At 41.3% G+C, this 18,523-nt stretch overlaps 1 protein-coding gene, 1 long non-coding RNA gene and 1 pseudogene across 2 annotated transcripts; 1 reads left to right on the top strand and 2 right to left on the bottom strand.

Annotated features, from left to right (window-relative positions):
• The first annotated feature begins 864 nt into the window (after window positions 1-864).
• LOC134071685 (uncharacterized) lies at window positions 865-2,050 on the top strand. Its single transcript, XR_009937112.1, has 3 exons — window positions 865-1,425; window positions 1,696-1,787; window positions 2,032-2,050. It is a non-coding gene; the product is annotated as an uncharacterized LOC134071685 (long non-coding RNA).
• A 2,422-nt stretch (window positions 2,051-4,472) lies between these two features.
• LOC134071494 (histidine--tRNA ligase-like) lies at window positions 4,473-12,696 on the bottom strand. Its single transcript, XM_062528237.1, has 13 exons — window positions 12,605-12,696; window positions 10,568-10,627; window positions 10,132-10,251; window positions 9,378-9,473; window positions 8,886-9,011; window positions 8,494-8,601; window positions 8,263-8,361; window positions 6,312-6,405; window positions 5,913-6,040; window positions 5,363-5,608; window positions 5,058-5,174; window positions 4,817-4,963; window positions 4,473-4,599 (listed from the first exon to the last, which is right to left on the bottom strand). The coding sequence occupies exons 1-13, from the start codon at window positions 12,620-12,622 to the stop codon at window positions 4,543-4,545; spliced, it is 1,416 nt and encodes a 471-aa protein (XP_062384221.1). The 5' UTR covers window positions 12,623-12,696; the 3' UTR covers window positions 4,473-4,542.
• A 5,405-nt stretch (window positions 12,697-18,101) lies between these two features.
• LOC134071319 (histidine ammonia-lyase-like) overlaps window positions 18,102-18,523 on the bottom strand; it is a 9,886-nt pseudogene continuing 9,464 nt past the window's right edge.

The raw sequence follows: 18,523 nt of genomic DNA, 5'->3' as shown, positions 1-18,523 counted from the left end.
AGAAGACAAGTTATTTAAAGGAACACTTCACCGTTTTTTCATATTAAACTATGTTATTCCCTTAATTAAGACGAGTTGATACATACCTCTCACGTTTCAATGCGTGCACTCACTGGCTCTGGCGCGTGTCGCAACTTTGATAGCACTTAGCTAGCCCAAAGCATTCATTAGGATCCAAACTCTGTTATATGAAAAAACGGTGAAGTGTTCCGACATGACTTTCAACGACTCCATTGCCTCCACCCTCCTCACAGATGAAGAGCTGATATCCATATCTTTGAATCCAGAAGAGATGAGAATTCAACGGTCAAGTCTTCTCAGGGACACAGGAAATGGAGAATATTTGGAGGGTATCCCCTTTTCCACCAACACACTCCCAAAACGAAAGTGCATCTGATGTAAAACATGGGCACATCTCTGAGGAAACACCCCAACAGAATCTCTCTTCAAGAGCACTTTCATTCCTATTTAGTTCCGAATCACCGCCTGAATCGATATAGGTTTTTTTCTGTTATCCCTGGAGTCGTTTTGTGTTCACAGCAACATTTAGAGGGAATCAAATTATATAAACAAACCCAGATTTTGTGTTCACACATCAACATTTAGTGTGGAACAATTGATGTAAATAACCCCATGTGAGATTTAACTTTTTTTGGTAACACTTTACTTGTAGGTATCTAAGAATGACATGACATTGTCATGAACAAATCAACCCTAACCCTAAACCCTAACCCTAGGGTCTAACCCTAACTTCTTGAATTTCCCCTTGGAGATCAATAAAGTATTTATCTATCTATCTATCATCTATCTAACTTGTCATGACAAAAAACGAATGACACTTACAGTAGGAGGCATTCACACTAGACCATTTTTGGTCCCACTTTGGTGAAGCCTGGCAGCCATTACACCACACACCAGGTGGAGAGCAAGGAAATGCGTAAATGAGGCAATTACTGTACATTGAGGTATGATTAGGGGGCCAAATTGAAAGTGTCAGATTAGGAATTTAATATCATATGTGGCCCGGTTGATTTGCACAACGTTTCCATCACCAGACAGGCCCCGCATCAGACTACCGTAATTTCCAGACTACTAGCCGCGGCTTATACATTGATTTAGCAAAATTTCTTCAGCTATGAGGTTAATACAGGGGGCCAGTTAATATGGTTTTGTTTCTTTTAACTTGCATAAAACACTTTCCTGCGGCTTATACACAATGCGGCTTATATGCGGGAAATTACTGTACTAACAAGACACCTGAGATGACCTATCTGCTGTAGGAGTTTCACTGGGGTATATGTTCCACAAGGGTGCCATCAGTCATTATCTTTCTCTCTCTCTCTCTCTCAGATTCACTCTCTCTCCCCCTTTCTCCTTTTCTCAGCTTGACAGCAGTGGCAAGATGACATCAGAATGAAAGTGAAAGTGAGTCTGCATTGCTGTGCTATCTCCATCTTCACAGTCTATTTTTTGTCTGCATGATGGCCTGATTGATAGACTGTGTGACATTCCAAGGCAATAGAAAATGACATGGCATGTGAAAGCAAAACAACTGACATTGACAAAGCAAGGAAGAGATTGTTTGCCAAGAGAAATATCAGCCAAGTTTTGTGTAGAAGAACCTGTCAAAGGAGGAACAAAACAGGGAAGCCAAAAAGTGCAATGTTCATTTTCAACACTATCTTCTCTTGGCAGGTGGTGTAGCCAAACAGATGACTGCTCTTTGGACATGTCTGCCTAAGTTCCCCATTATGTGCTGAACTTCTCTTTTGTGGTTGCAGGAAAAGGTACAAAATGATGCAAAAGCCAAATATGGTAGCTTAGCACCTGCAAATAAGTTTGCTGAAATATTGATACAGACATTTTGTCATCCTAAAATATTGGTATGGATTGGACATTACACTATGGTCTATATGCAAACCTATGCTCTTGACACAAACTATACACTCCCTCTCTCACACCAACCCACTCACTCAACCACCTGGTTACTTGCTCACCCACACTTACTGTATACGTTTTCCTTTTTTGTAGAACTTTGGTGACAGCTGACTGTGATGCATCTGTGTATGCATCTTCCCAGGCTGATGTTACTGTACACAACGCATCTTTTTTTAGCAATGTTGCAGGGCAATGTTCCTATTGTTCCTATGTTCGAATTAAAATGATAAAACCAGATTTGTGGTTGCCCCATATATCACCTAAAGCAATATCAAGAACTCTGGACAGGCATTGAGACGTCATTCTCCACATGAGTTTGAAGTTATTGTATTAAGGTAATAGAACTGCATTGGGTTGCTTTAAAGGAACACGCCGTTGGTCGGTGTAAACGCTTTTATCGTTATGGTTGTAGTTATCGTTACAGTCATCGTTCTTGGAATGAACGGCTCTTAAGACGAGGCTATTTCCTAGGCAGGTACTGACTTGGGACTATATTAGGGTGAAGCATAACTACTTGGGTACAGAGATATCACGCAACACATCAGATGGTGAATAACCCTATTTTAGAAAACGGTGGCGTGTTCCTTTAAGGCCACATTCTGTGGCTCTTAATAGGTTTATTTGGTGGTTAGTTTGTACAACTCTAGTATTTAGGCTATGAGATGTAACAGGCAGGTCAGCAGCATAGTACATACTTTCTAGGATTTTTCAAAATTTTGAAAAACGAAATCAGTGGCGAAGTCGCCGAACAGGATTTGAACTCATATCTCAGCAACTCTTTCATATATCAACACCAACACATTGAACCCCATTTGAAGGATGCTCAAGAAATGTGATTACTTTGACAGAATAGTCACAGGGAAATAACTGTAGTAGGCTACCAAATAACTTATTTAAACTCCCCCCCAAAGTGAAAATGAGGGCCCCAACACTTGTGGGCCTCCTAAAAGTGTTAAGCAAGTTTGATCTCATCACATACTGCATCAAGGGAGTAAACCTAGCTCCTGAACATGCTTTGAATTATGTAAATGTCACACCTGTTAAACATGACATGATAAGGTAGATTTACATCTTATAAACAAAGCAACAGAGGTAGGCCATATTTAACCTCTAGTCTGTAGGCAATATTTTACTACATTTCACTTTTTTTAACTGAAGAGGCCCTCTGCTTTTATGGGGACTTTTAATGTGTGCAGACCTAGTGTGTGTCTTCTGCTCTTGCAGTGTTTTGTCAATGTTTTATGAATATGTACCACTTTGTTGAACTGAAGAAATTAAATGGTAATAGGCCTACCAAATATCCAACATCAAACTAACTTCACCTCAGTAACGGTAATGCCTAGATGTGTAGCACACCTAAGTGTTACCCCTTTAAAAAAACATTTGTGATATTCTAGCATCATGTTTAAAACTGAATAAGGGGCAAGGTTTAAGTCACACCAACTGCAAGATAGGCGACGATAATTTATTCGGGGGTAAAGTTTGTTAATAGCCTAAATAGCTTTACTTTAGGGAAAAACTGGTTAAATATCACAGTTCTCCGACTCAGTTTTCTGTTGCCTTGTTTTTCAGTTTTGATAGGCTTGTCCAAGTACTTCCATGAAAACTACTTACTGATAATTGACCTGACTGCATGCACGGAATTCAATTCTAGCATGCTTTTGAAGCGCAAGACTTTTATGAGCAACAATGAGAACTAGAGAACAAATTAAATTTGCTATAAGTGCTCGCAGCTTTATGTCTAATGTAATATCAATCCAGTTGCCATTGCAACTCTGGGTATTGGACAGCTTGGCCCCCTCATTGTTGCTTGCAGCTGTTCATGGGTTTCATTGAGTGGCTGTGGAAAGGGACCTGAAGGGACGAAAATACTATATAATATCTCTGTTTCCTTGACTGTTTCCATGAATGTTATATGTTTTGGTTTATTGTAAGTTAGCCTGGCTCCGCTCCTTGACATACTGTACATCAATTTAATTTTCCTTCAGTACTCTTTACCGAAGAGAAGCGTAGCGAAACATAGTCAAGAGTATGGTTTATGAGGCTATGTGTGAGTGCCTCTGAGCTTTCCTTGTTATGAGTGTCTTGGCCTGGCTAGCGCCTACCACTTCTCAATGAGACGTGGTCTTGCAACCAGACGTTCATTTTCTCGTATTTGAAAAAATGCCCAGATCCGTTCATTGAGCGACACGGATGTCTATCAAATGCGTCTGTGCATAGCTCATCATGGTCTTGCTTTCCCCCCTGTTCTGTGATTGGTCCCCTATCTCAGTCAAAAATTAGGGCCGTAGTTTCCAGACTGCCTAAGTTAGCAGCGTGAATGAAATCACCGCACAAGGCAGGCTAGTCTTGGCCCACCATGGCACAGTGTGCTTGGTGTGTAAGATCCCTTCCACTCTCATCATACATTCTCATCTCATGACAGAGCTACATTTACTGTAAATCTAGACAGACTGAAAACTAAAACACCGTCGAGCTAACACCACTGACCACATCGCCCATCCTCATCCATGCATCAATATTACCGCATAAAATGTGAGGAATTTTTTTTTAATGTCTTTATTGTTGATTTTAAACTTTGATCCATTTACAGTAGGTGTATTATTATTGAGGGGATCTCTTCCTTATCTCCTCCACCAGGTTTGCTCTTTTGATCTCCACCTGTAAACAAACACAAGTGGAATATTATCATCACTATCATCATATCAGATGTGGCATAAATTGAAAGTGCCAAGTCACTATCTTTGCGTCGTCAATGTCAGTGAAGCCATTCTCAATATTAGAAGTCAGTGTAACATCGCAATGAGTGCGAAGCAGTTGTTTTACAGTGAAAATAATAACAACATAGCACTGCTTTAAAGGTGGTGGAGTTGCGGACCTCTTCTCTGCTGGCGACGTCACGCAGTTTAACGATGCCGTCCTTGAGCTCCTGCTCTCCCAGGATGGCCACCAGCGGGATGCCTGTCTCCTCACAGTGCTGCAGCTGGTTCAGGAGTTTAGGGTTCTCCTTGTACATCACCTCCGCCTGACACACACACACACACACACACACACACACGGTCATACAACATGTGGACATAGATGCAGAGATGTGCAGACACACACATGCTCATACTCACCTTGATGCCTTTATCCCACAACTCTGCAGTGAGTTTGAGTCTCTCTTCAAGAAGGCTCTTCTGAGCTGAGGCCACCAGCACCTGTGTTTCTGTTGTACGCACCTTCTTACCGGAAGCCTAGAGACACACGGTGATATTCAGATCATAGCAACTAATATACTTTCATTCTAGGAAGGAACACAAACTGATTGTTCTCTATGCCAAGTGTGACTGAAAACATATGACATATGTGTACTACTACATGTGTACTACTACATACATACATACTACAGGATAGTCCACAAAACCAACATCCAAGCTCTCACCTCGGTCTTCTGCTCCACAATGGAGAAGATCCTCTCGATGCCAATGCTGAAACCTACGCACGGAACATTGCGGCCCTTGGGGTCGAACATCCCCACCAGGCCATCGTAGCGGCCACCCCCAGCAACACTGCCCACGTTGATGTCCTGTTCAGTGCCGCCACTGCCCTCCTTGCCTACCAGCATGGCCTCAAAGATGGCACCGGTGTAGTAATCCAGCCCGCGTGCCAGAGACAAGTCAAACACCACCTGCGCGGACAAACAGACAGGCATGTACAGCAGGTCACACAAACACAAGTAAAGAAAAACAGACTCACACTCAAAACAAATATATGAAATAGAGAATAAACTTGCTGGGGAACAAATACTGAGAAAAGAGAACGACAGTAGAGAGGACAAAGCTATTAACTTAGGAGTGACTTTCCTCAACATCATGACGTGTCACAATTTGCAATTATTATTTCTGTCCTGCAGTGTGGATAATGATGACAGTTATATCACCTGCTTATTATACTGAATGCCCACCCTCCAGTGGACTATGGAGGATTCTAACCTTGTCTGTGATGTTGAAGAGCTGCAGGAATTTGAAGAGGAGCTTGATGTCCGAGAGGCCAGCACAAGCGGGTTCACTCTTTGACAGCTTAGGGTCCTTCAACAACGTCTCGGCCAGTTCCAATCCACCTAAACCGACATACACACACACACACACACACACACACACACACGCAAGGGTACAAATATAGTAGGATTACCTTAAAGGAGATGATGTTGTTTAGAGTTAGACCCAGGTTCCATTCCCAAGCAATACATTTATGTGGATTTGAATGAAAGCATGTGCCAAATACTTGTTACTTTTAATATCCAATATATCTTACATCATGCAAATATGTGTGTTTATGTGGTTTGCTTTGCTGTGAGTCATTGACCAAATACATGTGTGTGTTTAATTTACCTTTCTTGCTGACATACTCTCCAATCTGATCTGCCACACTCTCTGGGAGTCCTTTCTCCTTCACAATCTCATCCTTCACCTCAGCCCATGGCATCTACAGTGATCAGTGGCAAAGCCGCCAAACAGGAAGTGAGCTCATTTCTCAGCAACTCTTTCATGTGCAGTATCTACACCAAACTTCATACATAGACTTTGAACCCCATTTGAAGGATGCTCAAGACATTTGATGACCTTTGACAGAGTAGTCACAGAGAAGTAACTTTAGTAGGCTACCAAATAACCTGTTTAAACTCCCCCCAATGTTAACTGGTCAAATGTAGCCAAGCCAGCCGCCATGTCTCAGAACTCTGTTTGGTCTATTCTGGGTTTTGGGATATTTTTTTCCACTCAAAGAGCAATATAGCACCTTCATAATATGAATTTAATCTTTTTTTTTATCAGAGCTTCCCCTATTCCAAGAAGCGGCAACCGCCACTGCAGTACACTCACTCACACGCACACAGTCACACACACACACACAGTGTTGCCACAGTTACTTTGAACAAGTAATCTGATTACTGATTACTGACTACTCCTTTTAAAAGTAACTTAGTTACTTTACTGATTACTCAATTTTAAAAGTAACTAAGTTAGATTACTTAGTTACTTTTTAAACTAAGCCCCCCGCCGCCTCAACATAAAAATGGCAACCGGTTTCGCCAATACTCACTTTATTGGAAGTGCATTTTAACAGTAACATCAACAATATAGACATCACAACCTGCAAAAAGTTATTTCAGGGAGGTATCTAAAAAATACTTTAACCTATTGAGATACTGAAATAGCCTACAGATGAATGTTTGTTCAATAATGTCTAGTCAGTATACTAAATAAGGAAGGCCTATAGATAGAAACTGTGGTAATAAAATATGAAGATTTTGGTAGTTTGGGCTTTTCGTGTATCCTTCTACTGTGGCCATTTAGAATATGGCAGTGAAATTACACTTGTTAAACTCACCTCGACAAGTCTTTTGCAATCATTTAATCCACCATGGGCGATGCTAAAATCACTGTTACTAACAGTGCAGTGTGCAAGATTATTTCGTGAGACTCATACACTTTCGTAGATGCGGTCTTAAATGTTACTTTTTGGGGGCACTGACTGACGCTACTGTACCATATTTAACTTATTAATTTAGTTAGGGAGAAAAGAGATAAAAAGCCCGCCTACACTGAAAACATATCGGTTGATATACCGAAACAGCCCAGTCAGGGTGCTCTGTTTTGGATGCGCGTCGGGCACACACATCACCCTCTCTCTCCCTCTCTCCCTCTCCGTTGCGTGCGTCAGGGAGCCGCTATGCGAACTCGGGATGTTTAGCTAGAAAGGCCTTGCACTTTGTCGCCAACACAGAGTGTACAACGTACCTTAATGTTGTCATGTGTAGATGACTCAAACTCAAAATATGCCGACTGACTGTATTTTCATCTAGGAAACGCGCCTCTCCTCCCTGCATTGTTGTTTACGTTTGTGTCGCTGCGTGGAGCCTATGCCTACACATGAGTTGTCCTCATGCTGAAAACGTGAGCATAGTCTACAGGACAAGAAGAAAGCAAAATGTAAATGACAAAAATAGTAACGCACGGAGACGTGGATGAGTAACTTTAATCCGATTACTGGTTTGGAAATAGTAGCGCGTTAGATTACTCGTTACCGAAAAAAGTGGTCAAAATACAGTAACGCGTTACTAAGTAACGCGTTACTGGCATCACTGCACACACACACACACACACACACACACACACACACACACACACACACACAACCTTCACTCTGACTTCCTGTTTCCAAAGATTAGCTACATTAAGGGTGGTCATATGCAAAATCCGCAGGTGATTAATATTCAGACTCACCAATTCAGACTCAATGTTTCTGTGTGTGTGTGTGTGTGTGTGTGTGTGTATGCCTCACCTTGTCAAGTTTGTCCACAGAGGAGCAGACAGTACGGAACTTGTCATCAGGAACTCCACACACGCTGAACATGCCATCCAGGATCCTTCTGTCATTCACCTGAAACAACAGGAAGTAGATGTGACTCTCATCAGCGACACACAAATATGTACACGTTCAACTCAAGCAAGCTCTCCCTTTTCTCTTGATTACCAATCATCAACACACACACACATACACACACACACATACCTTGATCTGGAAGTTTCCCAGATCCAGTTCAGACAGGATTTCGTAGATTATCTTTAGACACTCTGCATCAGGAATCATGGAATCGTACTGCCCAGCTACATCAAAATCCTGTGGTAGAACACAGCGTAACAGCGTAACATACAACTTTACACATTTTGCTCATGTTAAGTTTGACACAACACTGTAACCGTTAGAATTGGACACGGAAGTGGACATGATGCAGTGCCTAGCCATGCCCATTAGTTGTAATGATGGCAGGCAGCAGGATAGCCTAATTCTGCATTGTTTATGTGTTTTACCTCACATGTCAGATGGTGTGAAATATGGGTATGGCTAACGACTTTAGTCCTATAGTCTACCATAGGTTAGATGTGAGGGAAAGACAGACTCACGCATTGGTAGAACTCGCGATAGCGTCCACGGGTCATGGCTGGGTTGTCACGGCGATACACCTTGGCGATGTGGTACCGTTTGATGTTAGTGATTTTGTTCATGGCCAAGTAACGGGCAAATGGCACCTGAGGTACACTGTTAAGGACATGTGCATGACTGGATAGACAGTATAAGGCCCTGGACTGGTAGGCCTATATCAGACTAGAATCAGCACAAATCTACTAAATGATTCTAACTGCCCACACATGTACTCTGTAGCAATGCCGCTAAGTGGGAGGCAGAGGTTGGCTGTAAAGAGAAATGTAATTTCACTTTCGTTTTTATTCAGTACAGTTACTACATGAATAGGACAGGTTAATTCCCCTTGAAAGCAAACACTGACTCACAGATTTAGTTAAGGGCTGTATTGTGTTATGCTGCTATATCAGAGTAGTAGCATCTGATTAATTTATCATTAACTAATTAATCATTAACTCAGTGTCCAAGGATACGGTGAGATCATATCTGAGGGACAGGAGTTCTCCTCCCTGGTCCTTCAGGTCATAGATTAGTTTGGAGTCTTCACCATACTTCCCCATTAATGTTTCCTTGAAAGACAAACAACACAGGCATCCAATATTAGGGTTTAAGAACGGCATAGGGTTTAAATATCAATTTAATTGAGGCTTATAACAAAATCAATTTGCTAATTTAATATCATACTGTAAGCGTAAACATTGGTGGGACAGTGGTATGCTCCCACATACCACATTTAGTTCATGCCGGATACACTTGCTCACTGACTCATTTAAATGTGGGCCCATAACTACAGTACATTAGCCTGGCTAACGCCTACCACTTCTCAAATGAGACGTTGTCTGGCAACCAGACGTTCATTTTCTCGTATTTGAAAAAATGCCCAGATCCGTTCATTGGGCGCCACGGATGTCTATCAAATACGCATAGCTCACCCAACTCGTTCGTATGCAACGCTAAGGGCTGCCGTAAATCCTTTGGCGTCGAATGTAGACGCAAGAAGGCAACGAAAACTTCTCGGATGTTCTGTGATTGGTTCGCCAACATCAGGCGAACATTTGGGCGTTAGTTTCCAGACTGGCTTAGCAGCGGGATTGAAATCACCGCGCAAGGCAGTATGGGAAAACCCAGGCTAACAGTACATGTGAATAAAAAGCCCTATTTGTTTTTTCATGATTAGTAGAATTAGAGGTAGAGTCATTTCATTTGTGTGAAGGCTCCCCTGTGTACCTTCAGTTCAAAGACCGGTGTGTCGATGGTCTCGGCTGCATGACGCTTGAAGCTGTTGGTGATGGTGTTGAACACCTTCTCCCTGATGGCCATCTGCTTTGGGCTATAGTCCCTGGTGCCCTACAGGGCCAGAGTGAGCGCGCACGCACACACACACACACACACACACACACACACACACACACACACACACACACACAGACACACGCACGCATGCATACATACATAGATATGTAACACACAGACGTAGACACATACACATGTACACACACACACACACACACACACACACACACAAACACACACACATTGAGATTGTGTTTCATTATATGAAATTGGTCTGTTTTTTGTAAAAAGCTGGTTCAACTGTCATTTGTAACAAAATTGTAACTTATATCTTGCAATCTGCAGGTTATTTGTGGGCTTACATGTTTACCTTGGGGGTCTTGAGAACATATTTGCCCTCATCTCCTCCCAACTGTGTCTTCTCATCAGTCTGTAGGGACCAACAACACATGTACTGTAAGTCACACACACACTTCAGAGAATGAAACAAGGGCTTCATATTGTACATCAATTAAGCTTTCTCTTAGATATATTCATGCATATAGTCTTGTCTAAAACTAAAAATCATAGACCTGAAAACGAAAATTTTACATGTTCAGATACGATAGGCTTACATTTTGCAAACGTATATAATATGTGCTGTAGAATAATGTTAGTAGGACTAGCCCTACTAATGAGGACTATGCAAGGTTAATTTTATATATATAAAAAAAAAAAAAAAAAAAAAAAATCTCTTCACTGTGTTAGCAATTAGCATTAGCAAGGTATAGCGGAAGAGGAACTCATTCTATGTTAACTCGCCGGGTAACTTAGTTTCACTTTGGCTGCATGCCTTTTCCGCATGCAGATCATGTAGGCTATTCCGAATAAGATACAGCATGCACAATAAATAGGGCTTTATATATGCCTACATTTTTGTAGGTTATAATTAATACATATATAACAGATACACTTTTTGGAGCAGGCCATATGCTATTTGAAATAAAGTTATTGTTAATTATTGCTATTATTTGTCATTGCATATTGCATTGCATCATATTGACCATAGCCCATCGTACTGTACATCATCATACATTTCAGGTTCATTAAAAAAAGAAAGAAAGAAAGAAAAGAAAAGAAACGCAAAGGTTCACCTGTCCTATTTTCATGACATTTGACGGAAAAGTGAAGCGGAAGAAGACCTCATTATATTTTTATCTCGCAACAGCTCGATAACTTAGTTTCACTTTGGCTGCATACCTTTTCCGCATCGTGGAAATCATTTACTCCTACTACGCTCAGGATATTCTACATCCTGCACAATCAATAGGGCTTTGTGTAGGTTATAATTAAAGATAATAACAGCACTTTCTGGAGCAGAACATGTGCAATTTGAAATAGGGTTATTGTTCATTGTTTTATTTTTATTTATTTATTTGTAAAAAATATTTGGCCTATTATTTCGTATTGCCTGACATTGCATTGCATCATATTATGGACCCGCACATCGTCTAATTGTAAACGTTCGTTTTATTTTGAAAAAAGAAAGAAAGAAACGCAGAAGTAGCCTATAACCAAGGCTCTCTTGAGTACAAATTACACAAAAATTGGCCACCCGCCTGATTTTCATAAAACTTGAGTAGGCCTATAGCGGAAGAAGACCTCAACATTTTTTAACATGGTAGCTCGAAAACTCAGTTTCACTTTGGCTGCATGCCTTTTCCGCATCGTGGAAATCATCTACGCCCAGGCGAGTCCAGATAAGACACATCCTGTGCGCAATAAAACTAAATAGGCCTATATATTTTTGTCCGAAATACATTATAATAAAATATCATAATATGTGCATCTTTTGGACCCGAAAATATGAACAAGGTTATTGTTCATTACTCTTTTTTGTTATTTATCATTACATGACACTGCATTGCATCATATTATGAACCATTAGCCCATTGCAAATCTAGTCGTAGACCAGACATATTCACTTTAACTAGGGAAATAACGGTACTTATGTGTACCAGATATATTCACGTCAACATGGAGAATTTTAGAGCTTAGACTTGCCCGTGGAAAACATTTGGAAATATCCTAAAGTAGCCTATTTTAAAAACTTCTATGCACAACTAATTCTACAGGTCTTTGCGAAATATTTGACAAAGGTGAAGCCACGGAGTAAGGCGCGTTTTTTGTGTGTGGCTGTGGCATACATTATTTGTATGTGGCATAGGCCTACATATAAGTCAAAATTTCCCAAAAAAATGAAAGTTTTCATTCGCATCAACCATACAACTGCTCCGGTTTACAAGGATAGGTAGCCTTGTGTCATTTATTTAGTAATGGGGGGAAGCAATATGCAGTTAATTACGTTGACATCAAATTTAAATTGATATTAAATATATTTTATGATGACAATTTTCACATAGCCTACCTCTTGTTTCTGTGCCATCTCAGCCTTGATGCGTCTCACACGGAGCAGTGTAACAATGAACTGAGCGTCCAGTGGCGCGTTCCTGCGACACAGCCTCTAGGCGGAGCTTCTGAACATTCATCTCCTACGAGCGTCTAGTTTCGATATCACAAATATCCATTACCCTTACCTCGCAGTAGGGGGAGGCGGAGGCCTATTGTAATCGCGCCTAGCGCCCTATCGTCCAAGTGTGTGTCACATAACTTCAATAGATAGAATATGATAGCTCTTTCACCCCCTAACATTCAGAGCATAGCCTAGCCTACCAATGCTGTTCTAAATATTTCTCAGTTATTTATCAGGTAGCACGAAACGTAGGCTAAGTCTCAAAATGGTTCAGTAAGCTACCGTTACCAATCTATTATGTGTGTAATAAATACGTTTGTCCATCGTATTACAGTATAGGCCTATAGGCCTAGTTGGCTGCTGCATTTAGGTAGATTTTATTTAGCTTATAGGCCTACTAATCTTCTCCACATCATTTAAAACCAGCCTACAGATTTCAGCATAACAGATGATGATAAATAAATAAATAAAATGCATCATGCATTTTGATGACCCTTTATCCATCCAGTTTAGAGAAACTAGAGCAGTGGCCGTTCAGACAAGCGAGAAAACCTCAATAGCCCAATTACATGCCCGCAGGTAGGCCTGTTTTAGAAACAGGTTCATAAGGGAAAACATCAGCTAAGCATTCGTTAATGAATACTGAATATTATATTATAATATGTTTGTTATAACAAATTTGTGCAGCGAGCAGAATTTAACCATGGCTGCAAGTGACATTTTTTACAGATCAAAATAACATACGCCTTTAGGGTAAGGCTGTGTGTTCGCCTATTGAACAACTTTATGATAGAGAACCAGCATCAAGTTTACAAACACCGAAGAGAAGAAGTCTAATACTGTATGTCTTTTTAGTTACTGTTACTTATCTATTTGTTTCCTGTGTGTAACACCAAGGACCGTGCTGGAGATAACTATTTTACTTAATTACTTTTACTTATTTAAATAAATCAATGAATCCATGATTTTAAAAAAAAAAAAAAAAAATTAAAGTATTTTCTGGGGCTTTTTATGTCTTTATTACTGGACAGTAGCGAAGTGACAGTAAGCCAGTGAAAAAGAGAGTTGGGGTGGATCCAGACAGGACCACGGGGTGGGAATTGAACCCAGGTCGCCTGCATGCGGCGCAGGTGCCCCAGCCAGTTGCAGCACAACTGGGGCCATCCATGATTGTCGAGACTGATCACCTCCTGGTTATCAATTGGGTAACCACGCCCAATGCATTATGGGTGATGGCAGAGCTCACTGCTGGCATTCCATCTGCTGGTACTTCTCCATGTAAGGCCTCACCACCTCCCACACCTGCAGAGGTCAGAGGTCAAGGACAGAGTTAGCGCCCTAGTACTGCGCAGAGGACACTAGGGGCAGCCGTGGTGTACTGGTTAGGGCTTCGGGCTTGTAACCGGAGAGTTGCCGGTTGGATCCCCGACCAGTCCACCACGGCTGAAGTGCCCTTGAGCAAGGCACCTAACCCCTCACTGCTCCCCGAGCGCCGCTGGTTGGGCAGGCAGCTCACTGCTCTGGGTTAGTGTATGCTGCAGCTTATACATTGATTTAGCAAAGTTTCTTCAGCTATGAGGTTAATACACGGGTTCAGTTAATGTGGCATTAATATGGTTTTGTTTCTTCAGACTTGCATGAAACTCCGTCCTGCAGCTTACACAATGTGGCTAATACACAGGAAATTACTATAGATAAAGAGATGAAAGTGATTCCTAAAGTCAAGGGCCGCGTTTCCCAAACACGTTAAGAAGCTCTTAACGCTAAGATCTTCATTGGAGCGCTCTTAAGAACGCTGTGAAAGAAGAACGTGTTTCCCAGAGTCGCTCTTAGCTTAAGAAGATATTTCACTAAGAAGGAAACGTAAGATCGAGCTGACCCACTCTTAACAGCCTTCTTAGCAATCAAATGCTCAGTGATCATAGCCTGCCGCTAGGGGCACCTAGATTTCTAGGCTTTAGTGATCAAGCTGCGTCAGGGAAATGTATATCCTCCACTTTTTTAAACTGGCTGTGGACCACTGGCGCAAGAAACAAAGACTTAAAAAATAATATTGAATTACACGTTTAAGTTTTCAACACATCTGCATATGAGTTTATAGTACCTCACATACAAAAAATATCAACAACCCTGTGGCATTTCACAGATATCAAGGAAACCGATGTAATTGAACTCAGCTGAACCTAATCCAATGAGGCTTCACCTGCTACTCTTGCCAAAATCTGCGATGTAAAAGTCCGGTTTACATTAATGCATACGTGCACCCCACTCGCAGGCCACATGGGCTGGAGGGTTACATCTTCTCGGCTATATTACAGTAAAATAGACTAGCCTAGGCCTACATCACATGCCTACTACCACACTATCTATAAGAGAGATGGGATGCGTCTTGCATGAGTTAATATATGAATGGCCTGAGCTAATAAAAAATAGGCCTACGCTATATTGATAATCACCCTGTTTGATCAGTTAGTTTGAGTTTTTTGGCAGACTATAGGTGTAAGGAGCCTCGACCGCACAGCCCAGGCTGCAGAAGTGCCGCAAGGGCGCAGCAAATTATCTTCAGAAACAGTATATTTAAGCTCACGATATTCACACCGGCACAAAACGTTAATGGACCACCGGCGGGAATCCTCCCAAATCTCCCAATTAGCCACCCGGGCCTGCACACACACACACACACACACACACACACACACACGCACATATGATACATGCGTAGCCTATTTGCACCTGTAGGGGGAACACGGGGCACTGTGTGTGACTTGGGGGCTTATAAAGGGGTGGGTGATTGATTTGCCTGGCATCGATTGATTCAGTTTCAGCACCACCTTGGTGAACAGCTCTCGTTATGAGCTTCTTTGGCTTGATCTTAAGGTTCTCCTAAGAAGGCAGTTAAGAATGCGTTTGGGAAACACCCGTATCTTAGCGCTCCTTCTTAGCGATTCCTTCTTTGGAGCCTTCTTAAGTCCTTAAGAAAGATCGCATTTAGGAAACGCGGCCAAGGAATAACAGAAAAAGGGACACTTAATTTATTCAATACAGTATGTATAGAGAGAAGGTAGTACAGGTGCTTCATGAATGGCAAATCCCACACTGATTTTCACTACTCTTTTTTAAGTATTTTTTTGGGGGGGGACTTTTGGAAGCGAGTGGAGAGAGCTATGGGGCTGGATTGGGAAATTACCACAGGTTGGAATTGAACCTGGGTCTCCAAATGACTCACCAAATATTGGTATGGACCTACTGTGAAGAAATGGTAATAGGCCTACCAAATATCCAGCATCAAATTAACTTCACCTCAGTAACGGTAATGCCTAGTTCTCCGACTCAGTTTTCTGTTGCCTTGTTTTGAAAGGCTTGTCCAAGTGCTTCCTTGAAAACTACTTACTGATAATTGACCTGACTGCATGCACGGAATTCATTCTAGCATGCTTTTGAAGCGCAAGGCTTTTATGAGCAACAATGAGAACTAGAGAACAAATTAAATTTGCTATGAGTGCTCGCAGCTTTATGTCTAATGTAATAGCAATCCAGTTGCCATTGCAACTCTGGATATTGGACAGCTTGGCCCCCTCATTGCTGCTTGCAGCTATTCATGGGTTTCATTAAGTCCCTCTCCACAGGTGTATTAATGAAGCACCATGCAGTCTGCATTCATAATCTAGGTGCTTGATTTTATACACCTGTGGAAAGGGACCTGAAGGGATGAGAATACTATAATATCTCTGTGTTTCCTTGACTGTTTCCCTGAATGTAATCTGTTTTGGTTTATTGTAAGTTAGCCTGGTTCCGCTCGTTGACGTACTGTACATCAATTTAATTTTCCTAGTACTCTTTACCGAAGAGAAGCGTAGCGAAACATAGTCAAAAGTATGGTTCATGAGGCTACAGTATGTGTAAGTGCCTCTGAGATTTACTTGTCATGAGTGTCTTGGCCTGGCCTGGCTAGCGCCTACCACTTCTCAAATGAGACGTGGTCTTGCAACCAGACGTTCATTTTCTCGTATTTGAAAAAATGCCCAGATCCGTTCATTGGGCGCCACGGATATCTATAGGCTAAATGTGATGGAAAAGGTTTGTAGCGATATAAGTTACTGTGACGCCTGCTCAGAGTGTTCACAAAGGGTGCGTTCGTAAATTCAATCTGACACCAAAGATTCTTCATCAGAGAGGGTTAAAGCGGAGTCAATATTTAAGGATCTTTGCCTTCATTCCGCTTTAACCCTCTCTGCTGTCACTGAAAAATAGAATAACGCTCTGAAGTTCGAAACAGACGAGCATTCTAACTCCCAGTGAATTTTGTTTACGTTTAGGCTACTATATGGACGCCACTACGGCACTTTTGAAACAGGGTTTATGTAGGCTATTATTCAGAACTCAATTCCACTGATGCAAGAGCTTTCTTGACAGTGAAGATGAATAACACCTTGAGAGCAGTTAAGCAACTTCAATGCAGCAGACCATGGCAGCTCGCAGGCCAGCTGTAGCAAAGAGTATAGAATTTGGCTGTAGCTCGGCGGTAGCAGCTCGCCATTGAACTGGATAGCTCACTTGTCATCCCCACTTTCTTTCACTTCTTTTTCTTCACTTCCTCTCACTTTCTCTATCACTCTCTCTATTTCTCCCAATTTCAATAACTTTTTCAAACTATATTTAAAATCACACTTTTTATAGCAACCACTAGCCTATAATTACATAAGTAACAACCGACGTGATTTCCTTAGTGACCAACCTAGGAACCACTTTTTATAGAATAGTAACCACTTAATTTAGCCTCGCAACACCATAGTAATCACTTTAAGTACCCTAGCATTGTTTTATTTCTCATTAGGTTAGTTCTTAAAATAATTGTTTAATTGATAATATTGCTATTCTCCCTATTTTGTAATTGTTCACTGTTAATTTAATTTGTATTGTTATTTATTTGTATGTCGCTTTGGACAAAGGCGTCTTCTAAATAACCATAACCATAACCACAACCACAACCATAACCATAACCATAACCATAACCATAGCAATAACTTTCCATGCACTGGTATTTCCTTCAGGAAATGCTTTAGTTTTCTTTTGTCTTTCATTTCAGACATAGTGAAATGTTAATACAGTGGGTATTATGGATATTTGAGCTCAATTTAACACCAATATATACATTCACTATAAACTACTCAAACACAATTCCAATGATCAAGATGTCTAATACTGTATGTCGTTTTAGTTACTGTTACTTGTCTATTTGTTTCCTGTGTGTAACACCAAGGACCGTGCTGGAGATAACTATTTTACTTTAGCATGTCATCCTTTGGATTACTGTTTTCTCATCTTGAGCCAGAAATAAAACAATCTATATAAATGAATCCATGATTTTAAAAAAAAAAGTATTTTCAGGGGCTTTCCATGTTTTTATTACGGTATGATAGGACAGTAGCGAAGTGACTGTAAGCAAGTAAAAAAGAGAGTTGGGGTGGATCCAGACAAGACCACAGGGTGGAAATTGAACCCGGGTCGCCTGCATGCGGCGCAGGTGCAGCACAACTGAGGCCATCCATGATTGACGTGACTGATCACTTCCTGGATATCAATTGGGTAACCACGCCCAATGCATTATGAGTGATGGCAGAGCTCACTGCTGGCGTTCCATCTGCTGGTACTTCTCCATGTAAGGCCTCACCACCTCCCACACCTGCAGAGGTCAGAGGTCAAGCACAGTTAGCTCCCTAGTACTGCGCAGAGGACACTAAACAGTACGGTTTGGTACACTTATTTAGGTCGCTTTAGAACTTCTCACAATGGAAACACAAATAATTGCAGACT

This window comes from Sardina pilchardus, chromosome 23 (assembly GCF_963854185.1).
Source record: "Sardina pilchardus chromosome 23, fSarPil1.1, whole genome shotgun sequence".
In the NCBI taxonomy this organism is placed as follows: domain Eukaryota; kingdom Metazoa; phylum Chordata; class Actinopteri; order Clupeiformes; family Clupeidae; genus Sardina; species Sardina pilchardus.
Note: the sequence above shows the minus strand (reverse complement) of the source record. Positions and strands in the feature narration are given on the sequence as shown.